Source organism: Suncus etruscus, chromosome 13, assembly GCF_024139225.1.
Source record: "Suncus etruscus isolate mSunEtr1 chromosome 13, mSunEtr1.pri.cur, whole genome shotgun sequence".
NCBI classification, from domain to species: Eukaryota; Metazoa; Chordata; class Mammalia; order Eulipotyphla; family Soricidae; genus Suncus; species Suncus etruscus.
This window is the reverse complement of record NC_064860.1, coordinates 75,142,900-75,168,089: the sequence shown is the minus strand read 5'-3', so window position 1 is coordinate 75,168,089 and position 25,190 is coordinate 75,142,900. Positions and strand designations below refer to the sequence as shown.

The 25,190-nt window shown below is 33.3% G+C and overlaps 1 protein-coding gene across 1 annotated transcript in view; it reads right to left on the bottom strand.

Moving 5' to 3' along the window:
• The window catches only part of EPHA3 (EPH receptor A3), a 350,090-nt gene that overhangs the window by 299,770 nt on the left and 25,130 nt on the right, over positions 1 to 25,190 (bottom strand). The window contains 1 exon segment of the mRNA XM_049785721.1: positions 23,448 to 23,512. Within this exon segment, the coding sequence (XP_049641678.1) occupies positions 23,448 to 23,512 (65 nt within the window).

Here is a 25,190-nt window from a genome sequence, read left to right as displayed (position 1 = left end):
AATAAAAACACTTCTCAGCAGCAGGAAAAGATGGAATTTCGGTATTTATTCAAACTGAGTGTGACTAGATAGAGAATGTTATAAGTGGAATGATGACAATGGTGGATGATCTAATATATATATATATATATATATATATATATGTAATATATATGAAACAATGTATATAAAACATATATAATTAAGGAAGCAAAGCAGAGAATAGAGTATCTATTGTAAACTAATCTGTGGACACTGGCTGTTAGACTGAGATTACCAAGAAGCAACTGGTGGAGAGAAACTTGGGGAAAAGATGGAGTTTAGCAGAAGGGACCTGTGGTCATGGGCGAAGGGCTTTTGTTACTTTGGTGGTAGTTGTGAAATAACATTTTTTTCCATAGAAGCACATACACTAAAGGAAAACCATTAACTGTCTTTTGGAAATAAATTAAGTGAACATATCTTTGGCCATTCATACCAGGTAATTCCATGCTAATATTAAAAAATAATATCTAGGAAGCTCTATCTATGAAAGATTTCCAAATGACAAATTTCGAAATAATGAAACATAGCTATTGCAAAAGGGCAAAATTATGAGTTGGGGATATGGTTTACACACACAGGGGTCTCAACTCAATTTACCTGCTGGCCGCAGGAGGCAAAGTCCGGGTGATCCTTGAGTGCAAAGTCAGTAGTAAGCCTTGAACAGGGTTGAAGTAAATGGTTAGCATGATATTCTAGAGAACCAACAGGTATAACCTCAGAGCATTACTGAGTATAACTCAGAAAAAAGGGTTCTATATTTAAATTGCAAATATTATACAACAGTAAAATCATAGAAATATATATTGATAATATAAATATCTTCTGGGAAAAAAGAAAGGATAATTTATACATCAAGATAGGTAAACCAGATTAAAGTATTTCTCATTCACATACCTTCTTTTTTTACACTCTATTTCTCATACATTCTCATAGATTGTGATCCAGGAAGAGATTAAAGAAATTTCTATAAAACACTAGTGTAAATCATCTACGTGCTGTATCTCCAATCCCAAGTATAAGAGTCTGAATCAGGTTTGTGCATGACATAATCAAACCAAACTGAGGGTAAAACATGCGTAGTCCAGCAGTCTTCTACCTCTTATAGAGAGCAAGCTACTGTTTATATTCAGTATAGAGACCACCCATGGGTGGGGCAGTAAGGAGTAGGCAGGGGATTATGGGTAGAAGGGAAGAGGACATCACTCAGGGCGAGGGAAAATTACTGTGTTAAGAACAACCTTGTAAACATGGTGTGTAAAAAATATATTTAAAAAGTACTGGAATACACATTATTCTATGATAATTTAATGAATTATAATTATAATATATGGATATATTTTCAAATGTAATCAACCTATTTTGGAGAAAATATTGGGAAGGAAGGAAGGAAAGAAGGAAGGAAGGAAGGAAGGAAGGAAGGAAGGAAGGAAGGAAGGAAGGAAGGAAGGAAGGAAGGAAGGAAGGGCAGATTATGCGATAATCTAGCAAATATTTGTGCTTTACTATAAAACTAATTTCAAGTAAGCAAACCTGCCTGATCTATTTCTTTTCTAGTATTAGTAAACCAATGATAAAACACTTCTGTTTTTAGTCTTTGTAATAAATTTCAGTTATATCCTTGGGATGTTCTTATCTCCTACTTTATTTTGCTATTTAATTTTAATTGTTCATAGAATTTCCCACCTTCTAAATGCCATATATATTATGGACTTTAACTATCTATTCCACATGTAAGGCCAATATTTTTCCATCCTTTATTACTCTATCCCTAGAGACACATAGAGATAACTTCCTGGAGTTGATAACATGTAGGATAATTCTAAGATTAGTATACATACAATATCAGTCCCCAAAGATTTCATCTCTACTTCTGAGCCTTCCATGACCTGGTCTTTGTTCCCACAAATCACCTTTTTTACAACAGCCATCTGCTTGGAGAAGCAAAGTTATTTAGATACCCATGAATTTAAGCACATACTCCAGAACCCAAAGGAAATCAGGAATAACACCTAAAAGAAATGTGATAGTCTAAGCAACTTGTTCGTCTTCCTTTTCCATTCACTTTGCAAGAGATCTGGTTTTGTGCAAACACACCCTAGGAATTTGTGACAGGTGTTATGGATAAGGGCTGAAGTATGAAACACAGTGTGTGTTAGTAGTGTGTGTTAGTATGGGTCAAATATAATGCACTTCAAATTAGCAAATTTGGAAAATTATTTGAAAGCTGTATTAATAAATAGCCAACAAAAAATTTTCAATATCTTTAATCTTTAATCATGAATCGTTTGTATTTCAATTTGGGGACAAGTGGTTCTACAAGGAAACAAAGGAATTGGGTTAACCAGACTGGAGCACTGAATCTTCTACTTAAGTACCCTGGCTTTTATCCCAGTAGAAAACTTTTCTTCATTACATTTTGAATCCTATATTTCTGCAAACCAGAGCTGTCCATGAAAGTTTATTCAATACCTTCAACTTTCTCACTTCACACATTATGAGACAGACACTTAGTTTTTGCAACATTATCTGGACTCATTTGTGCAGTGATGCCGTGTAAATTTTGAAACCTGTCCAGGCAATGAGAAGTGTCCTGTTTTCTGTCCTAGGCCATCTGGCTGCCCTTAGTTTGCAATTTGTCCCGAGAAAGAAAAAGTGTAGTGACATAAGTGAAATATAAAGGGAAAAAGAAAGTGATGTTGCTAGAAGTAGTGAGAAAAAAGTCATATTGATGTTTATCACTTTCATATTATTCTTTTTTTTTTTTTCAAAATAAAAAACTGTGGCCCTAGGATTATATCTTTATATAGACTTTGTTAAATTCTTTGAATAATTTGCCAATGAATTGGATACTTAGCTTGCATAAGTTAAGAAACAAAAAACACATTATGTTAAAAATTAAATTGAGAAACATAATTTTACATAGCTGATAGAGCTGGAAATATAGGACAGTGGGCAGGGCATTTGACTTTCATGCAGCCAACCAGGGTTCAATCTCCAGCACTATAAATGGTCTCTGGAGTCTTCCATAAGAGATTCAAGAAAAAAAAATAATCAGGAGTATGTCCTGAGTATATTCTGGTGTGGACTCAAAACAAACAGAAAAATAGTAAACACTGTAAGACCAAATGTTGAAATCATTCTTAACAGTAGACTAAAATTAAAAGGCAAAACATAGTATATTATCTTTTACTTTCACTTTTCCAGTCAATTGAGCTTACAATTTTGCCCTATGACTTATGTTCTAACGTTAAACCACCTTTTTGCATGCATTCTTATAAATATAGGCAGGAACCAAATGCATCCTATAATTGTGTGTGCAAAATAACTTTGTTTATTGGAAACAATTGCAAAATGCAGCATATACACACTTAATTTTATAAACGGTTTTAAACTTTCCCTAATTCCATCCACTTCCCTTTTTTGTTTAGCAGGAATTATGATCAGAAAATACAAAACTTGCATGAAAGCAATTAAAACAAGTTTTCTTAGACAACATTTCTGTTTTTTGAGAAGTCTACTTGTCATTAATCCTTACTAGAAGAATTATTTACCAAACAAGTTTGTTTGTTCACTGATAAAATACCCTGGAATGTGCATCTAAACTGTATCTTCTTCCTAACAACCTCAACTAAATATATCCCCAGCAAATAATCAAGTTGACTAGTTTAACAATCACCACACTGTTCATCATGTAAAGGTTGTTATTTCTTTTCCTGTGGATACTTACAATCTGTTTCTTGTAAAGTTGAACTGAGGTTGTTTTCTCATGTTGAAGGAACTGACAGCTGTAATTACTCCTACCACTGCAGCAAAACTTTGTTCTCAGCATTCAACTACATATTGCATAAACCATGAATCTGTTCAATGTTTTCAATGATGAGAGAGAGTAATCTCAGAAATCACTGAAACCATATTTTCACTCTGTCAAGAAAACTTAACTTCAACAAAAGGTATGGGCAAAGATTGTTTTAAAATTTAAACATGTGAAGATGAAAAAAATCAAAATTATAGTTTATTTATTATTTATATCTATGTACACATATGAATATAATCATTCAGGTACATATGGATCCATGAACACATATGGATCCATCAGCACATAGATACACAAATAATCTATTTAATGTATTGTAAAATGATATTTTAAAATCAAACTGGATTGCTATAATAAATTATCTAATATTCAGTCTTGCTTAAATATTTTTACTCATCTGATCTGGATTAGAATATATCTGGTTAATATCTTACATGAGAGTAATGGAATGTTGAGAAGATTAAGTCATATAATATATGATAAATCTTGTAACTATCCAGAGGAAGGTGAGCATTCACTATCTGGTACTACATAATTTTGTTAGCATATCTATAAAAACTTTTAAAAAATAATTTTATGAAACTACAAATAAACTATAACAAATATGTTTATATTTTATGTACATTGAGATATTGATTTTAATTGGATGGCTTGGGTGATGCTTATTATAATTTATAAATAGTTTCTGGTGCTCAATAGATTGTACAGCAAGCTGGGTGCTGATTTGCTCCTGGCAAAAACATTTTTAAACTTTATTAATTAATTAATTGGTTGCTGGGTCACACTCAGCAGTGCTCTTGGTTTACTCCTAGCTCTGCACTCAGAAATTGCCCCTGGAAAGCTGAGAGACATATGGGATCCCATATGGGACCATATTAGAATCAAATCGGGTCCCTTGTAGGTTATCCACATGCAAGGCAAACCCTCTACCACTGTGCTCTTTCTCTGGCTCCCCCCAAAAGTTTTGATCCCTGGTTTCTATATGGTCCCCTGAGCCTATTAGAAGTGATCCCTGAGTGTAGAAACAAAAGTAAGTCCCAAGCACTGTGGGTTATAGCCCCAAACAAACAAAAAAATAATTAAATAAAATTGAGAAATATTGATCAGTATTCTAAAATAAAACTACCGGTATGTATTTAATATAAATACATTTGATTTTTTGTATTTAGCTGTAAGGCATATTACTTATTACTTATTGTAAGTAAAATAAGTACTATAGATTTCACTCAGAATAAATTTAAATAATTTAATACAATGTTTATTTAAAAAGACAATAAAATTATACATATAGTATATTTTTATCTGTTGATTTGCACCTATTTGTAAACAAAAGATAAAAAACAAATTAAATTACTAAAATTTATATATCTTTCAAGGTAAATAAATGAGCAAATAACACCGTTGTGAACAATCTTAAGATAAAGCTCGGTCATTTTTGCTCCTAAAGCTATAGAACTGGTGAGGTAGTACAGGAGTTAGGGAATATAACTATATCTGTGGTACCTTTTGGACCATAGCACAACATATCCTCTAGGTTTTGCTGTCTATACCCTGGTAGACTTGGTGGTCCCTAATACTAAACGTCAAACATCAGCCAATCAAACAAAATTTAAAGTTAAGTTTCTAATGGTTGAAATACAAAGGTATAGTATGTAAATTTCAGATTTTTCATGTATATGTGCATGTATGTATTCTATTAATCCCTCCTAAAATATGCACAGTGTGTGCATTCTATGTCCTGAGAACTATTCATAAAAACAGATGAGTCAAATCACCTAGACATCTTGAATGGTCCTGACCTTAAGTTAAAACTTCCATATGTGAAAGAAATTGGGAATGGAGAAAGGAGGTCTGTATAGTTTCTGAGATCCTTTAATCATAATAAGAAACAGCATAAGGAGGTTGTTTTAGGTTTACCAGAAGTAGACTCAAAGTAGTTTGTTAATCCTAATGTATATATAACTTATGTATTTTGTGTTGCTTTCGATCATGCACTGAGCTAGAGATGGAATTTAGAATTATAATTTTTAAAAGAAGCAGAGGACATGATACAAATTAATATGGACAGTGTAATGGTGCTGATTACTTTTGTGATGCAGAGAAAATGAATTAAAATTCCAAAGAATGTAAGTGAAATCATGTAAATAAATCTGTCTTACAGCCTCAAGATGGGAATAGCAGTATTTGTCAAGTGTAAAATTCCATTCAAAGAATAGTACATTTGAAATTATGTTGTTCTTGGGGACCAGAACGATAGTACATTAGGTACAGCACTTCCTTACATGCAGCCAGCTCAGATTCAATCTCTAGCACTCCATATGGTCTCCAGATCCTGCTAAAAGTGTTCTCTTAGTTCAGGCCAGGAGTAAATCATGAGCATCACCTGTTATATATTCATTCCCCTTCAAAAATTTTGGCCATTAAGAGATTTTTTTCTTATATATATTTTTAATTTTATTTAAACACCTTGATTACATACATGGTTGTGTTTGGGTTTCAGTCATGTAGAGAACACCACCCATCACCAGTGCAACGTTCTTATCACCAGTGTCCCAAATCTCCCTCCTAAATATCACACATTTAGCTTTCTGTAAAACCCTCTCCTTCTGGTTATACATTTACACTTCAATTATTTCTAGTATCATGCTTTTATTTAATATTATATGTATTATAATCATATCCAGGTTAAAGTTTGGTTAGGATATTTATATATATATATATTACTGATAAATTATGTAGAAATTATTTTACATCATTACAAATAGTTTCTTTAAAACACTTCATTAATATCCAATAGCAACTATAGAAGCACTTAGAAATAGAACTCTTAGCAACTCAGCATCCACCTTCTTACAAAAACAAAATCTGTAAATATATACTCAGCTATCTTTTCTATTGCTCTAAGTACAATAACAAAATTATGGAAACAAGCCAAAACAAAGTGACATATGCATGTATGAAAAAGCTATATATGCTTAAATATTTTAATATTGTTCAGTATAAGAAAAAATTTAAAATTACACATATTGCTGTAATGTGGATGAAACTCCAAGGTTAAGTGAAATGAGTCAGGAGAAGATAAATATTGAATAGAATATAGAGACAAAACATTATAGCATTGCAAATGTCAAATCCTTGGTCTTAGAATTCAAAACTCAGATTATCAAGCAGTAGGAGGACATATGTGGCCAGATGAATTTCAAGATAGAAATTGAGACAGTATTGGGCACATTGGCAGTGCATTAATTTTGTACATCAATGTAATTAATAATAGTACAGCCATATTATTTGAACTAAAATTAAACAGAAATATATCATTAAAAAAAGTAGAGGCAGTTTCTAAATTCTAGAAAAGTCAATATGTTTATAAGTTCTAAAAAACATCAATGAGTTAGGCTGATTCCAGCTCAGTTTATAGAACACCCCAGTATGTCTTTCATTCTAGTTTCTCAGAGTGATTTCTGTACTCCCAAACATGACACAGGAATAGATTTCTAGATTCTTAGAAGTCCCACACTCCTTCTTATATCAAGTTTGTCAAAATTTTCTCCTATAGACACATTTCAATTAGATAAAATCTGGGGAATGTTTTACTTTCATAGGGATTCTTTTCATTAGAAGGAACCAAATGTGGTTTGGAATATGTGATTAGATCCACATGACTTTCATTTTGAATTTTCATCCACAATTGCAACCATGAAGCAAATCTATCTCTCTCACAATACTATGAATCAATTGTCTTGTTATGAATGAAAGTCTTTTTTTCTTTAACCAGAAGAGTAGCTTTTCTCTTCTAACAAAATCACCATATTGGGCATGTCTTCTTTTATAGAGTACCTTTGAACAGAGGAAGAGGTGTTAAAATGTGTACTTAATTGTAAGTAGCACACTCAATTCTAAAATGGTCAATTTTATGGGAGTCCAAACAGAACAATTGATGCTATGTTGACTTATGTCAATTATTTTGATTGTTTTATTTAAAATAAATATACAATCCATATAAAATTTAAATTCATAGCTGGGAAATATTTCAGTAAGTTACAATTTCAGTTTGTTAAAAAGTTGTGTTCTTAAGGTATATATATGTATTTGATTAATCACTGTGAATTTTGAAATTCTGGAAATTAGCATGGGTCATGAACTAAAATATGTCATCTAGTGTCTATTTATTTGTTCAAAAATAGACACATAGGTCTCCGCTATTTTATTTGTTTTGAAGTTTTTATAGAATTTATCACACATTTATATTCATATAAATATATTGCTCAGTATATGATAAAAATAATTATAGTAAAGCACAATAGAGAATTATATGTCAAATTAAATGACCCAATTTATCAGTGTTTAAGGATGATTTAACAACTACTCCAAATTTTAAGATATGTGTTTCCTAATTAAATATGCACCGTGAAAGTCTAGTTTGTTAGCAGTTTGGCTTTGGGATCTATAGAGTTTATTAAAATTATTGAACAGTATTTTACTCAGTAGGCAATTAACAAATCATAAGATTATTGGCATGCCAGCAATATTATTTAAGTCACATATTTTGGTCACTATCAAATCATTAAACAGAGAGTCAGCAATATGAGGAATTAGATGTAGAGCAATGGGAATTTATATTTAGAAAATAGTGATAGATTACAGTAATCATCACAAAGAATAACCTAATATTTACATAAAAATATTGTGCACCTTTACTTATTAATTTTTTTAAAATTTGGGGCTGGAGGAATGGCGCAGCAGTAGGATGTTTGCTTTGCAAGTGACTGACTCAGGGAAAACCGCAGATAGATTACTGGCATCACATATGGTCCCCCAAGCCAGGAGCGATTTCTGAGCACATAGCAAGGAGTAACTCCTGAGTGTCACCAGGTGTGGCCCAAAAATAAAATAAAACATACTTTTCTTAAAATTTTATTACTTTATCGTGCGGCTGAAAGAGGTCAGAAAAATCCACTTAAAATATTCTGTTACTTAAGGAGAATCATTCTGCTGTCTCAAACAATTCTCAGATGAGTGAAGTTTGTTTATTTCAATTCAAGTTATAGTCATTACCTTGCTTTTATGACTCCATTTTATCTTAAATATAAAGGCTACTCTTTAATGTTTACTCTAAGTTATTGGTAAAGCTATTTCATAGATTTTTTTAAATGCATTTCTGTTAGGCAAGCTTTAAGAAGTACAGAATAATCACTCAAAGTTCATAACTGACAGCACTTTTCTAGAACCAGTTTCTAGAGTTATTTATTACAGAGAAGGAAATATAGATTTCTAAGCAAAATGTTAGTTGTTATATCTTAAAAGTTATACTTCAAATTGCGTGGAATTTTTTAATAATAAATTTTTAATTTGTATATGCAAAATAAATATTCTTCAAAAGCTAAAACATTCATATAACATCCAATTTACATAAGTAATAAATGTGAAAATATCAGGTTTCAAAAAGAAATCATTTCACAAAATCTAGGAAACAGAAATTTTATGATAGTTTCAGTATAAATTTATCATTTAAACAGACTTCTTAGGACCCTTGAACACTGCAGCCTTTCTCTGGCTCTTTTAAAAGTCAGTCCCCTTTGATGTGTATGTATGTGTGTGTGTGTGTGTGTGTGTGTGTGTGTGTGTGGATGTGTGTGTGTGTGTGTGAGAGAGAGAGAGAGAGAGAGAGAGAAGTTGTATTCTGTCAATCTAGATTTCTTTGACGAGTTATTTTCAAATCCCAAAACATGTACATTTTAACAGTTATTTTATAGTATCCTGTGGCCCTACCTAAATAATCTCTCTCTCTCTCTCTCTCTCTCTCTCTCTCTCTCTCTCTCTCTCTATATATATATATATATATATATATATATATATATATATATACACACACACTTTTTTTCTGGTTTTTGGACCACACCTATGTTCAAGGGTTACTCCTGGCTATGCGCTCAGAAATCTCTCCTGGCTTGGGGGACTATATGGGATGCCAGGGGATCGAACTGAGGTCTGTCCTGGATCAGCTGCATGAAAGCCAAACACCCTAACACTGCATTATCACTCCGGCCTCTAAACAATTACTATTTTTATTTGAAAATAGCTACTTTATTTTTTAAATTTAATTATTGTTTATTTTCACATATAAGTTTGGATACATGTGGATGGTACTACATATTTTGTTATATTGCTTTTTCTTTTTACATTACATGTTCCACTGTATCAAGAACGAGACATCCATAGCATCAGCTTTTATGGAAAATAACATTATTTGTTTATTAAATAATATTTGACTAATCCTCTAATATAACATTATCATTTGAAACTTAAAGTTTTGTTTTATAAAAGGTACCATTTTTAAAATTTTATTTATTTTATTGAAACCATTGTGATTTCCAAAGTCCATCAAAGAGAAGTTTCAGACATACAATGAATCAGGCCCTATTCAACATCTAGGTGACCTTCCTCTAGCATATTTTCAGAGTGTATCCCAACCACCAGCCTTTGCCTCTATACTACCAGTATGATAGGCCCATTTACATTTTAGATTGAAAGAGTTTGATTCCATTGTTGTTGACTTTGGCCTGAATATTTAGATCTGTCTTTTTCTATTTCCACCAAGGTACCTGAGACAGCTTGGCCCCTGAACCCATCCTTTCAAATTTGTGTTTCTCCTCCTCCAACTCAGTTTGTTTCCTTCTCCTCACTATAGTCTGGGACCAGGTATTTTAAGTCAACTTCATGGCCAGAGGTCTCAAAATCGCGGCCCGTGGGCCGTTTGCGGCCCTCCGTACATTTTGTAGCCCTGCCCTAGAGGAATCTTTTTTTGTTTTGTTTTGTTTTAGTTGTTTGGGTCACACCCCCCAATGTTCAAGGCTTATTACTGACTTTGCACTCAAGGATCACCCCGACTTTGCCTCCTGCGGCCCCCAGGTAAATTGAGTTTGAGACCCCTGATAGAGTATTGCAATCTGCATGCAATTATTCTAAATACCACAATAGGTATCTCTTTTTTAACGCCCAAAGCAGTAACATAAATTGAAAACTGTTCAAATGTATTCATCAACTATATCTTAAAGTGAAACAAACAGATATTTCTTGAAAAAAGATACGTTAAAAATGTAGTATTAAAATAACCATTATATATATATATATATATATATATATATATATTTTTTTTTTTTTTTTTTGGTTTTGACCAGACCAAGTGGTGCCCAGGGGTTGCTCCTCCCTGTGTGGTCTGAAATCACTCTTGGGGGACCGTATGGTATGCCAGGGATCAAACCTGGGTCAACCACATGCAAGGCAAATGCCCTACCTGCTCTACTATTTCTCTGCCCCTATTAATGAGGGATTATTTTTGAATGAAGGTCTCTCCACAATTTTGAAAGTTATGCATGATTTTTTATGTTTATTTTATATTTGGAACTCAAAATTTGATATTTGAGCCACAGCAAAGCTCAGAGGTTACTCCTTGCTTTGTACTCAAGAACTGCTTCTCGCAGTGCACAGAGGACCACTTGATAAGTGAGAGATGGCAATTGGGTCCACTGCATGCAAAGCAAGTTCCCTACCACTGTACTATTGGCTCAGTCCCTAAACTTATACGTTTTTTGTTATACATTTTTATACATAGTCTTGTTTGTATGTTTTGGGGCCACTCTTGTTAGAACTAAAGGTTTAATCTTGACTTTGCACTGGGATCATTCTTGGTGGGCTCGAGGAACCAAATTGTGTACGTGTGATGGGACCTGGATTAGGCTGCATGTAAATCTAAGTGCTCTACACACTATTTTGTTGCTCCAGTCCCAAGTAATGCATGCTTTTCAAAACACATATTACTTTTGATTTAAAAAGTACTCTTACTTGATCCTTTTTGACAATCTTTAAAAGAAAGAAATTTAGCTGGAAAGATAGTATAGTACTTAAGGTGCTTGTCTTGCATGAAACTAACTGTGATTAATCCCCAGCACCATATTTGATGCCCTAAGTACCACCAGGAACAACCCTTGACCACTGAGCCAGATGTGCCCTAATCCCAACTAGGTGTGTTCTAGAAACAAAATGATAAGAGTCCTAGATAAAACTATATTATTATTTTTATGCATTAACTTTTATCATAATAATATCAATTTAAACTATTTTAAGGGTACAACTTCATGTCTCTTCAAATATAATTTACCATACCAACACCACTGCCTAAGTATAAATATACCTTTACAAACAAACATTAGACCTTTTTCTAAACTCTAATCTCTTTTTTGCCTTTTTTTCACTCTGGTAATAACTTATTTCTGAGTCCAAAGAAATTAAATTTAAAGTCAATTTCTATCTAATGTTTTATAAACATGGTAATGTTTTATATAATTTTAATATTATCATATAATACTTTATAAGTTATTTTCACTAATTTTTATTAATGTTTCTTGTTCCTATTGATCAGAAATAATAATGTCCAATATAATGTGTATTTTTAAAAATAAAAAACAGAGACTCTGTGATCGTCTCTTAGGGTTTTCATTGTTTAAAATTCTATTTAGAAATCCACTTTAGGGACCAGAGTAGTAGCACAGTGATAGGGTGTTTGCCTTGCATGCGGCTGACCCAAGATAGGCACAAGTTCGATCCCCAACATCCCATATGGTCCCCTGAGCCAGGAGTGATTTAATTTTTTGGTTTTTGGTTTTTGTGTCACACTCAGCAGCGTTCAGGGGTTACTCCTGGCTCTGTGATCAGAAATCGCTTGGGGGACCATATGGGATGCCGGGATTTCAACCACCAACACCCTACCTCCATACTATCTCTCTGGCCCTGGATTTTAGAGCCAGAAGTAATTCCTGAATGCCACCTGGTGTGGCCCCCCAAAAAAACCAACCAACCAACAAATAAAAAAGTCCACTTTATATTTTCTATCAATTTTCCTAGTTTTATGACATATATTGAGTATATATTACATTGTCTATGGACTATCAGTTTTATATTATATATCAACATAGTATATTCTCAAATTGCAGCTGGCAAAATATTAATAGTGCATCGTAATGACCTTCTACACAATGGCCATCTACATAAATCCTTAGCCATATACATATATGTAATATGTATACATAAATAAGTAATATGTATACATACATATATAATATGTATACATATATATTTTTCAGGGCCAAATATGACATTTTCAGGGCTACTCCCAACAATGTGTTCATTGGTTGCTATTGGTAATACATGGGAACCACATAGCGTGAAGGAATATTGGACTGAATCCCCACAGACATGGCATGAGCTCACTTAATAAGCTATCATTTATAAAGCATTTATAATTCAGAGCAATGATAAGGATACTGGAGTAGTACATGTATCCCACTTGCAATGTTATGATATGTGTGAGATAAAGATAATACACAGAAGTACAAATGAATTTGTATGTAAATATTTATGCCAACAATAACATATAATTTCTACATTATTTGAAATCTTAGCTGATATTTCAAAACATGAAAATTTTCATCTTTTAAGTTAATTCATTTTATTCTTTAACCTTTAGTATCACCAAGTAGTCACATTTATTCATGGGTAAAATCCCTAAATATATACCTTGGACTTTTCTTTTTCTCAAATTATGTTATTTGGATTATAGCAATCACCAGTAAAATCCATTACATGGTAGATTTATTCTGATATTATAAATGTATTCTGATTTTGTTATCAAATTTTAAAGATACTTATCAGCTATCATCAATCATTCATAGTCATAGAAATTATTATTAAATCCTTTTGCTCTTTTCTCTGTATATCAAGTTGATATTTCTTATAGATAAAAACATTGTAAATGAACTAAAATCAATCAGCTGTCTTTGTCCTGCCAGAAAGATTTCTCAGATGATTTAATATGCTGAGTTTCTTTGCAAATTTTAGTCTATATCCACAGAATGTCTTAATCTCTATGCTATTAATAAATTGTTCATTTCCCTTAGCATGGTAAGTGAGGCACTTCATATATGTCTTTGCTTTTTGTTTAACCCCTTATAAATTTACTTCCTATATCTTCTCTACCTTGCTTTTACATAAGAGATAATCTATGTTTATCCCACAAATACAATGCTGTTTTCATTGGCATATGCTCTACAGTCAAATAAATCTGAAGTTTTTACTAATTTTTAGTTCTTCACAATCTCTTGCTATATTTTCCTAATTCATTTCAGAGTTGTTGATATTCTCCGTGGCATTAGTATATCTATTGTGACTTCATTTTTATCATTATGTAGTAATTTACTAATTCATTGGTAGTTTTTTTCATCAAGCTTTAAGCTTTCCAAGTAACTTTTTTTTTTTTTTTTTTTGGTTTTTAGGCCACACCCGGCAGTGCTCTGGGGTTACTCCTGGCTGTCTGCTCAGAAATAGCTCCTGGCAGGCAGGGGGGACCATATGGGACACCGGGATTCGAACCAACCACCTTTGGTCCTGGATCGGCTGCTTGCAAGGCAATCGTCGCTGTGCTATCTCTCCGGGCCCAAGTAACTATTTTTATCTTATGTTTATGTAACACTCTGAGATACTCAAGACTTACTCCTAGTTCTATGCTAAGACTCACTGCTAATAGTGTTTTAAGGAATTATATGGGTACTGAGAATGAGTCGGGGGTTGTCTGCACACAGTAAAAGTGCTTTAACCATTTTACTACCTATACATAATTTAACAAAATATCTTTTAATATAGTTTTTGTGATGTTTCTACTGTGCTAACATACCTTTAATAAGCATAAATTTGAACACCCAAGACTAGAAGACAGTAAAACAAGTGTTGCATGCCTATCAAATACTTAGTTTTGATTTGATTCCTGCAGCCCAACAATTCCCTGATAATCACAGGGCATGGCCTCAGAGACTCTCCCACCCTTTTTTATATTTTAAAAGCACAGTATTGAGGTGGTCTGAGATGTAGGGCCCAAGTGTCACAACAACCTCCAGTTCTTGCAGTGAACAAACATCCAAGTTGAAAATGTCTAAGAACCTCAATACCCATCTCCTAAAGGTAGCATGAAAATCCTTGCCCCAAAGCATAATTTGTCCCTAAAATATAGGCCACCATATAAACTAGTGTTTACATTCAATAGTACCTAAAAATTTAAATTATATGAGATTTATATCATTAATATTTAACATTTACAAATACTCTTTAAATCTAAGTACATTGAAAATTCCATTTGACTTCAAGCTAAAAATATGTATTTTTAGTTATCAGAGATACAGATCTCTAAGTCAAGAAGTAACAACTCAGTCCCATGTCATAAATTAAATTTTGATAAGGAGATATGCATACAGAAATAGAAAGATAATAGTTATATACAACAAAATTTTTCTCTTAGACTTATGAAAGATCAGCAGTTTCCAACTGGCAAGAAAATTAGCTCTGCGTTGACTGATGTGTCCTAAGATTTAGTCATTTTGAAGGATTCTGTATCTCATCACACTTAGACAAAATAGTCCTGCAATGCTATGAAATATCATCTGATAAATATTAAATTACATAAGAATGAATTCCTGGCTGATACTGTCCACAAAGTAAAACAAAGTAGAGCAATGAAAATAGAGCTAAACTCAAACCCAAAAGAAATAAAGTGACGTGGTTGATTTCTTAATACTCTCAAAGTTCCTGCTGCTTTGTCTGCATAATAGAACATTAAACTAAATGATAGATAAAATCTCTACTGTCTCTGAATATGATTACTCATTCAATTACTCTACTATCAAATTAGATAGCATCTTGCTGTCCTTAATAACAAACTGAAGTATCTCTACCAATCTATATTTTTACAAAATTCTTTATATTTTAAAAGCACATTATTGATTACTCTTTCTCACACTCTGGAGAGTAGGAAAATATATTTTAAAATTATTTTAACAGGCTATGCATAAAATGTCTTTTAATTCTATATATACATACTATTTCTAACATAAAATATTTCTATACAAAATATGCTATTTATAAGTATATTATTATATATGTAAAATATAGTATTTTACAAAATTGCAATCATCCAGTTTCAAGGATAAAAATATCAAACAGGACCAGACTGGTGGCACAGAGGTTTCTCTCTATTTACATTATTTGAAAAAACTCTTTACCAGAAGTCACTGGAATATTATTCTAGACTCATTGGCTTTGTGTTATTATTGCATAAATTCTTCATTGAAAATGAGTAGATACCTTGATCATCAAATCAAATTTCATCCCCATATTAGATTTTATTTTTTTAGAAATTAGTGAGAAATGAAGCTGGTGAGGTGGCGCTAGAGGTAAGGTGTCAGCCTTGCAAGCACTAGCCAAGGAAGGACCGTGGTTTAATCCCCTGGCATCCCATATGGTCCCCCCCAAGTCAGGGGCAATTTCTGAGCATTTAGCCAGAAGTAACCCCTGAGCATTAAATCGGTGTTATTGAAAAACAAACAAACAAAGAAATTAGTGAGAAAGTAAAATCCTAAGAAATCTTGATGTTCTCTTAGATACAGTTTGAGTGGAAAATTAAGGACAACTAGTAGGACAACTATTAAGTCTTCTATCTATGAAAAGTGTAATTTTTAATTGGGCATCATTGTTAAGACACCAACAAGAAAAGGAGCATAGCTCAACCATTGTTAATTTTGACACTTTTTTTTAATTATCCACAAGTATAATTGGATTTCACAATTCATTTCATTAGTATAGCTCACTTCAGACATTGCTATTTTTTCTATACGTTCCATTGTGACTCTTCTTGACTTTCTCTAATAGAGTCAATATCCCTAATTATTTTGTACTACTTCAGCTATTTATATGCTATTTTAAGAGAAAATTATTAATACTATTTCCCTATGATCCTGTCTCTTATGTCACATGGATAATAACTTATTTCATAGCTGAACATTAATAATCAGTTATTAGTTAAGTTAATCAAAGTACATAGACATATGAAGTAAAAGACACTGGGTTGTAATGGTAGGCAAGCATATATGTGCCATCACAATATGTGGTCTCTGAAAGATATATAGATGTCACTTGTGAAAAATGGTGAAGTCTCTCCCTTAAGAATGTTACCCTCACTGGGGCCGGAGAGATAGCATGAAAGTAAGGCGTTTGCCTTTCATGCAAAAGGTCAGTGGTTTGAATCCTGACATCCCATATGGTCTCCTGTGCCTGCCAGGGGTGATTTCTGAGCAGAGAGCAAGGAGTAACCCCTGAGCTCTGCTGGGTGCGACCGAAAAACCAAAACACACACACACACACACACACAATAATTGGGGCCGGAGAGATAGCATGGAAGTAAGGCATTTCATGCATTTCATTTTTCTTTCATGCAGAAGGTCATTGGTTCGGATCACGGCATCCCATATGGTCCCCCGAGCCTGCCAGGAGCGATTTCTGAGTGTGGAGCCAGGAATGACCCCTGAGCGCTGCCAGGTGTGACCCAAAAACCAAATAATAATAATAATAATAATAATAATAATAATAATAATAATAATAATAATAATAATAATTGGGGCCGGAGAGATAGCATGAAGGGAAGGCATTTATTTGCCTTTCATGTAGCAGGTCATTGGTTCGGATCACGGCATCCCATATAGTCCCCCGAGCCTGCCAGGAGCGATTTCTGAGTGTAGAGCCAGGAGTGACCCCTGAGCGCTGCCAGGGGTGACCCAAAAACCAAATATATATTTACCCTCACTGAACTTGGCAGACATGATGCTATTATCTAGTTTCAACTGGAAAGATGTAATCAATCCATCTTAAATCAGTACCGTCTGTTTAACACTGCCATCTTTGATGACCACGCTATCTTCCCTATTATCTCATTTTAGATGTTATAGCTATATATGATGTTTGGATTTATGTGTGTAAATTACTCACATGGATAGAGTTACTCAAGTGTATTTATAGGAGAAAGAAGTACTGGGGTACACATATTGAAAGTATTCATAATATTATCTTATAATTTAAATTGTAAAATTTATTCATTTGTTTATTTGAGGCAAGTATTGCTGTAAGTGGTTGGCATTCTCCTAATGTTTTTCTTAGCCACATTCCTATAAAAAAGACTTTTTCAACCTGGATGTTACACTTTTGTACCAGACTATTTTCTATGTAATTGACCATCCTGCTTATCGTTAAGAGTTTAGCAGCACTTATGAACTTTTTAATTATAGGGCAGGATATATTCACTGATATAACAACCAAAAATATACCTATACATTGCCAAATGTCCTCAGGTCAACTAAAGAAAGAACCCTCTTTTACCATCATATAGAGACAGTTATCATAAACACAATGGTAATTTCTATGTCATTTATAACAGAACACATGTATTTTTAAACTTTTTACTTTTTGGTTTTTGGGCCACACACAGTGATGCTCAGGGTTTATTCCTGGTTATGCACTCAGAAATTGCCTTTGGTTTGAGGAACCATTTGGGACACTGGGGGATCAAAATGCAGTCAGTCCTAGGGCAGCCGTGTGCAATGCAAATGCCCTACCACTGTACCATAGCTCTGGCTCCAAACATAGATGTATTTTTAATGTCCTTATGCAAAGTAAAAAACATCATTAAAATAGCATAATATTGAAATAAAAGACAGACCTTCAGATAAATGGAATAGACTTGAGTATTCAGAGAATGTTTCCTAGAAATAGAATCAACCTTTGATATAGGGGCAAGAAATGTAATATGGAACAAGGAAGGCCTCTTCAACAAATGGTATTGGGACAACTGGTCAGCAACATGCAAAAAAAAAGTGATCTTGGACCTCTATCTACCTGCATAAAAGTCAAATCCAAATGGATTAAAGACCTTGCTATCAAACCCAGAACTATAAGGTACATAGAAGAAAACATAGGTAAGAGACTCAAGGCATCTTCAGGAGGAAACACCACTGTCAAAACAAGTGGAAGCAGAGATAAACAAATGGGACTACATTAGACTGAGAAGCTTCTGCACTTAGAAAGAAACATTCATTAGGATATAAAAGCCAATCATGGAATGGGAGACACTATTGACCTATTACCCATTAGATAAAGGGTTAATGTCAAATATAAACATGTTCCTGACAGAACTGAAAAAGAAAAATACCTAGTTCCATAAAAAAGTGAGAAGAAAAAAATAAACAGAGACTTCCTCAAAAAGAATTACAGTTCACCAAAAGGCACATGAAAAAATGCTCCACATCACTAATCATCAGGGAGTTACAAATCAAAACAATGAGGTACCATCTCACACCACAGAAATTGGCACACACACACAAAGAACAATATCAAGCAGAGCTGGTGGAAATGTGGGGAGAAAGGAACTCTCATTCACAACTGGTGGGAATGCTATCTAGTCCAGTTTTTCTGGAAAACAATACGAATATTCCTCGAAAACTGGAAATTGAGTTCCCATATGATCCAGCTATACTACTCCTAGGGATATACTCTAGAAACACAAAACACAATACAAAAATGCCCTTTGCATGCCTATGTTCATTGCAGCACTATTTACAATAGACAGAATCTGGAAATAACCCAGATGCCTGACAACAAATGAGTGGCTGAAGAAACTTTGCTACATCTACACAGTGTAATACTAAGCAGCTGTCAGGAAAATTAAGTCATGACATTTTCTTATACATGAATGGACATGAAAATTATTATGCTGAGTTAAATGAGTCAGAGGGAGAGAGATAGACACATAATACTCTCACTCATCTTTGGGAATTAAGAAAAACAAGACAGTACGTTAATAATACCTAGAGACAATAGAGAAGAGGTTTGAAAGGACCAGCACATGATATGAAGCTTAGCATGAAGAGTGATGATTACAGTTAGAGAAATAACTACACTAACAACTATCATGATAATGACTGTGAATGAGAAAAATACAATGCATATTTTTTTAGAAAGGTAGAGTATGGGGGAGGAAGGAAATGGGGGCATTGGTGGCAGGAAGGTTGCACTGGTGAAGGTGGGTGTACTATCGTGACTGAAACCCCATCTACAAACATGTTTTTAACCACGGTGCTTAAATAAAGATATTAATAAAAATAAAAATGCCTCAAATTGAAAAAAGAAAAATACTGTTTGTTGTAACTAATATGTGGAATGTAAACATAAGTTAAAACCGTTCATCCAGAGAGTAGAAAACATGAGTTCCATGGGCTGGGAAAAAGGAAATAAAAGAGTTGATTGAGATTTTACAATATTATATTTAAGATTGAATTAACTAAATAAAGCCTAATATCTAATGTATGTTAATATGACTATTGAGTACATTGTATTATATAATTAGATTAATATTATATTAAATGCTAAGATTTAAAACTTCAATGCTCTCACTAACAAAATCATTTAAAATAAGTAAGCCAGATTTTTAGTAATCCGATGTTATATGGCATAGTTATTACACTTCATTCTCTGTAGCTTGCAACAAAATTTTAGCTGAACTACATAGATACATTTCTATTTTTCAGTCTTATTAGTTAAAATTAAAAAATCAAAGTTAGGGGCCGGTGCGGTGGCGCTAGAGGTAAGGTGTCTGCCTTGCCAGCGCTAGCCTAGGACAGACTGCGTTTTAATCCTCCTGCATCCCATATCATCCCCCAAGCCAGGAGTGACTTCTGAGCGCATAGCCAGGAGTAACCCCTGAGTGTTACTGGGTGTGGCCCAAAAACTAAAACAAAACAAAAAAAAATCAAAGTTATTTACAACCATTTGGGTGGGGGTTCTACTCAATTAATGCTCAGGGTCCAGGGGACTAGCCAGTGACTTTACCATAAGTTTCAACAGTTCAGTGCAAGAACTTAAAAGGGAATATTGCTTAAGAACAACAGCAGTGCTTCATAGTCTCAGGGATGCATATGATGATATAATGGCACCACAATATGGTACTGAAGATCTAACTATGGTGGGCTATATGCAAAGCATATATCTTCTCTGATCTCTATTCAGCCCCCAGTTTAGCCCTTTTTAATAAAAAATGTAACAAATTTTATAGAACTATTTTTAACTGCCTATAAGCCAAACCGATATTAAATAATTTTATCATCATGAAACACGCAATTACTACACATTCAAGAGTCAATAGAATATGCATAGAAGCACACATAATCTCACAAAAATGATATTAAATCCTAAATTCAAATTTAAAATATGATAGAGTAAAATATGATTTTCATACAGTATTTCATGTGTTTATGAAATGAAATTAATAGGAATCTGGGAACATTTTGAGGAACAAAATATACTATAAATATTTATTAGATGATAATTTATATATTTTATTTTTCTGTTTGTTAGCATTAGATCTATAGTCATCTAATGTACATGATATGTTGAGATTTGGTCTTTGATTTTCTTTTTTTTTTTCACTGCAAATTTTCTTTTGAAACTTGCAGAACTTGGCCAACTGTTTTAAACTATTTAAAATGCATTAAAAAAGAAAACCACTGCCACCAGGAAAGAAAAGAAGAGCATATTTAAATGCTGACATCAGCTCTCCAATTCAACAGTGAGCAAAAGGAGAAACTGACAAATGTTAAATGAGAAAATAATAAGATAGTCCTAGCAAAAATGAGGTAGAAATGGAATAAAAAAATGGGAAATGTTAACATTCTCCGAGGAATGTTTCTTTAGGTGATGCATTTAAGAATTACCTGGTGATAAGTTCAGTTTGGTGTATTTGATTTAGAAATTCTAGAGATGACCTGAAAGTTTGTCCTTCTACTAAAAGCAGATTTCTCCCAAGTGCTTGCATTGTAGGTTGGTTCAGACACCACATTTTGGTGAAAAGTTTCTGGCTTAATTTGGCTGCAGCAAATGCATCTCTTGTAATAGAAGTGTCAATTTTGCTTTATCCACATATCTATGAATTTAGCAAGTTAAATAAACTTATTTTAAAAAAGTATGATAAGGAAATGTTTATTGTATATTTCTCCTTTGAAGTCAATTAGGAGGTAGAACATTGTTTAGACATGTTATTTTTTTTAATTTAAAATATTAACAAAACAGTATTAGTACAATTTCTGAGTTTTATTTTACTTTTAAACAGCAACTTTCTATGCTATACTATATTAGGAAATAGTTAAAAACTCACATTTTTTTTAAAATTCAAGTCAGTTTTCAATTTGGGAAGTGTTATTTTTAATGTGTTTTCCAGATTGCTCCTGAGCTTCTATACTTTCTTTGTAATTGTCCAGAGTGTGCTTTTATTTTAATCATTTGATTCCTTTTACACCTATGGAAAACCAAATCTGCTCTTACTTTTTACTCTCCAAAGCAACTAACCGAGTACTGATTATGTGATAGAGTTTGGCATTATGTCAATGTAAAAGTGTACCAGGAAGAGAAACAGATACAAAGATGACAGACAGATGAAGTATCTATGATGTAAAACATCCCTTAGTAAAGGGAAGTTGGTAGTGCTATAAAAATTAGTATGGCTGAATGTAAAATACAATAACTGAGAACTAATACTATTAGGAAATAATTATAGTTTTTTTAAAAGAGAACTAGTATGAAAGGAAGACAATATTTCTATGATAAATATTTCAAAGAAACACTTTTTGCTTTCTATAATATATACAGTATTGTCAAAGCAAGGATAGGCATTTATTACACAATATAAAAGAGCAATTTCCCAAATGTATTATCTTGTTTTTTTTTTTTTTGTAAAATAAAAATAATAAAACCTTTTCACACAAAAAAACTCATCATAAAGGTTTGACTGTTTTTAAATGCTAGACAATTTAATAATTTTTTTCTAGCTTGGTAGATCACTAAGGTTCTTAAAAGGCAGAAAATGCTTTAAAAATTCCTTTTTTTTTTTTTTTTAGTTTTTCAGGTCACACCCGTTTGATGCTCAGGAGTTACTCCTCGATAGGTGCTCAGAAATTGCCCCTGGCTTGGGGGGGCCATATGGGACGCCAGGGGATCAAACCGCGGTCCTTCCTTGGCTAGCACTTGCAAGGCAGACATCTTACCTCTAGCACCACCTCGCTGGCCCCGCTTTAAAAATTCTTTAAAAAGTTTACAGTTTTAAATAACACATGCGATTTAAAGGCATATTATAGAGTGACTTAGGAACACTGATTTTGAATTTTGACAATACTCATCCTATTTTCATCACAGTAGTCACCAAAATTTATTTTAAGGCTACAATGTAGGGGCTAGTATTTCCAAATACACAATTCTATATTATTTTAAATTTAGAGGTTTTTTTCACAGATTTTGTCAGGCAGCATAAAATGTCAAGTTAGCACACTTGATAATAATCTTTGTGATTACAGTAATAATGATATTGATTGACCAGTATTTTTAATTTGGAAAAATACAAAACTATTAACAGTTTCATGTTAAATTGCTAGTTCCTATGCTGAATAAACTTCAAAAATTAATATAGCATTTGGGTGTTTGTTTTGCACATGGCTGTCCTAAGTTTGATCTGCCACATATATGATTCCAAGAGCCTAATAGGAGTAATTTCTGAGTGCAGACCCTGGAGTAAGCCCTAAGAACCATTAAATCATGGGAAAGTACTGGAATTCTTTTCAATAAATTTACTGTCTTACCAATTTCCTCCAAGAGACACAAAGTAGATAAACATGTTTGCACAGTTTACTGAACTCACCCCATGTGATGGGTAAGAGATCCAACCAAGTTCTCCTTGGATTGTCTTGGAATCCAGTAGATTCACTGAAATAAAGCAAAAATCATAAATATACAGTTAAATATTATAGTCCTTCTCTTTGCCTCTGTTCAGTTAATATAATTTGTTATTGACACATAGTTATGATATGTTTATTAATTTAATTATAATTATAAAATTACAAAAGAAAAATAAACATGAAGAAAAACATTAATAAAACTAAAAGAAATATTCTTTCTCTCCCCTTTTAAGGTCATACACAGCTTTTCAGGTCATATATAACTTTGCTCACTAATTCCTCTTGGAGAGCAGAGGGTGCCTTATGTTGTGCCAGTGATTAAAACCTGGTCTACCATAACTGGTGTTGGTTCCTTACCCACCAGCTTATCCAATTTTCTCCTTTATCTGCTTGTGCTAGATTACAAAGGTAGGTTGATATTTTATATATTGATGATAATATGTATAGAATAACTGCGAGTTTAAAGAACTAATAAACTGCAAAATAATACATATCTTCAAAATGAATTCTATGAGTACCAATTTAATATATTTACATACATTACAAAACATTTCTAATTTACACATTTACAATCTTTATTATTACTCATGATAAAATATTGAGCATATTTTCTAGGTATTTTGCACACTACAATTTCTCGGTATTTGTAACAAAATGACCCGTGGAGATTAGACCACAGCCAGGAATCCCTTAAAATGCAACCAGTTACCAACTCTCAACGTTTTTATGTTTATTTGTTTTGTTTTTGTTTTGCACTATATACTACAATCCAATTCCACTAATGACATTTTTAAAGAAGGCTGCCCAAAAGTTTGTGGGATTAGAAAAACAGAAGAGCAGCCGGCGAGGTGGTGTCTGTCTTGCAAGGGCTAGCCAAGGAAGGAGCGCGGTTTGATCCCCCTGCGTCCCATATAGTCCCCCCAAGCCAGGGGCAATTTCTGAGCACTTAGCCAGGAGTAACCCCTGAGCATCAAATGGGTGTGGCCCGAAAAACCAAAAAAAAAAAAAAAGAAAGAAAAGAAAAGAAAAACAGAAGAGATAAATCAGAGTAGATCTAATTTCTATCTGGAAAAAAATTTAAAAAACAATATGGAGAATGAACTATAGATCAAGAGGAGGTCATTTCAGAACATTAAGGGCACTCAATGTCAGGTCCAGAGTAAAAATACCATTAAGAAGAAAGAACGCACTTGTTTGCAGAAAACTGAATATAGCAACTGGATTTTTTTTTTCTTTTTGTTTTGGACCACCCTGATAACGATCAGGAGTTACTCTTGGCTATGCACTCAGAAATCGCGCCTGGCTTGGGGACCATATAGGATGCTGGGGATGGAATCGATGTCCTTCCTAGTTCAGCTGCTTGCAACCGTTCTGGCCCCTAGATTTTAAACTTCAACAAATTTAGCTGGTGCTGGAGCGATAACACAATGGCAGGGCATTTGCTTTGCAAGTTGCTGACCCAGGAAGGACCTGGAATTGATCCCCAGCATCCCGAATAGTCCCCGGAGTCAGGAACCATTTCTGAGCAGATAGCCAGGAGTAACCCTGAGCGTCACAGGGTGTGGCCCTAAAACAAACAAAACAAACAAACAAAACAAATTTAGCAGACAAAATTTGGTAGACAGATCGCCATCTCCTAAAACAATTACTGCTGACTCTGAAACACCAGAACCTATGACCACAAAACAAGTTCAACAAATTAGCTA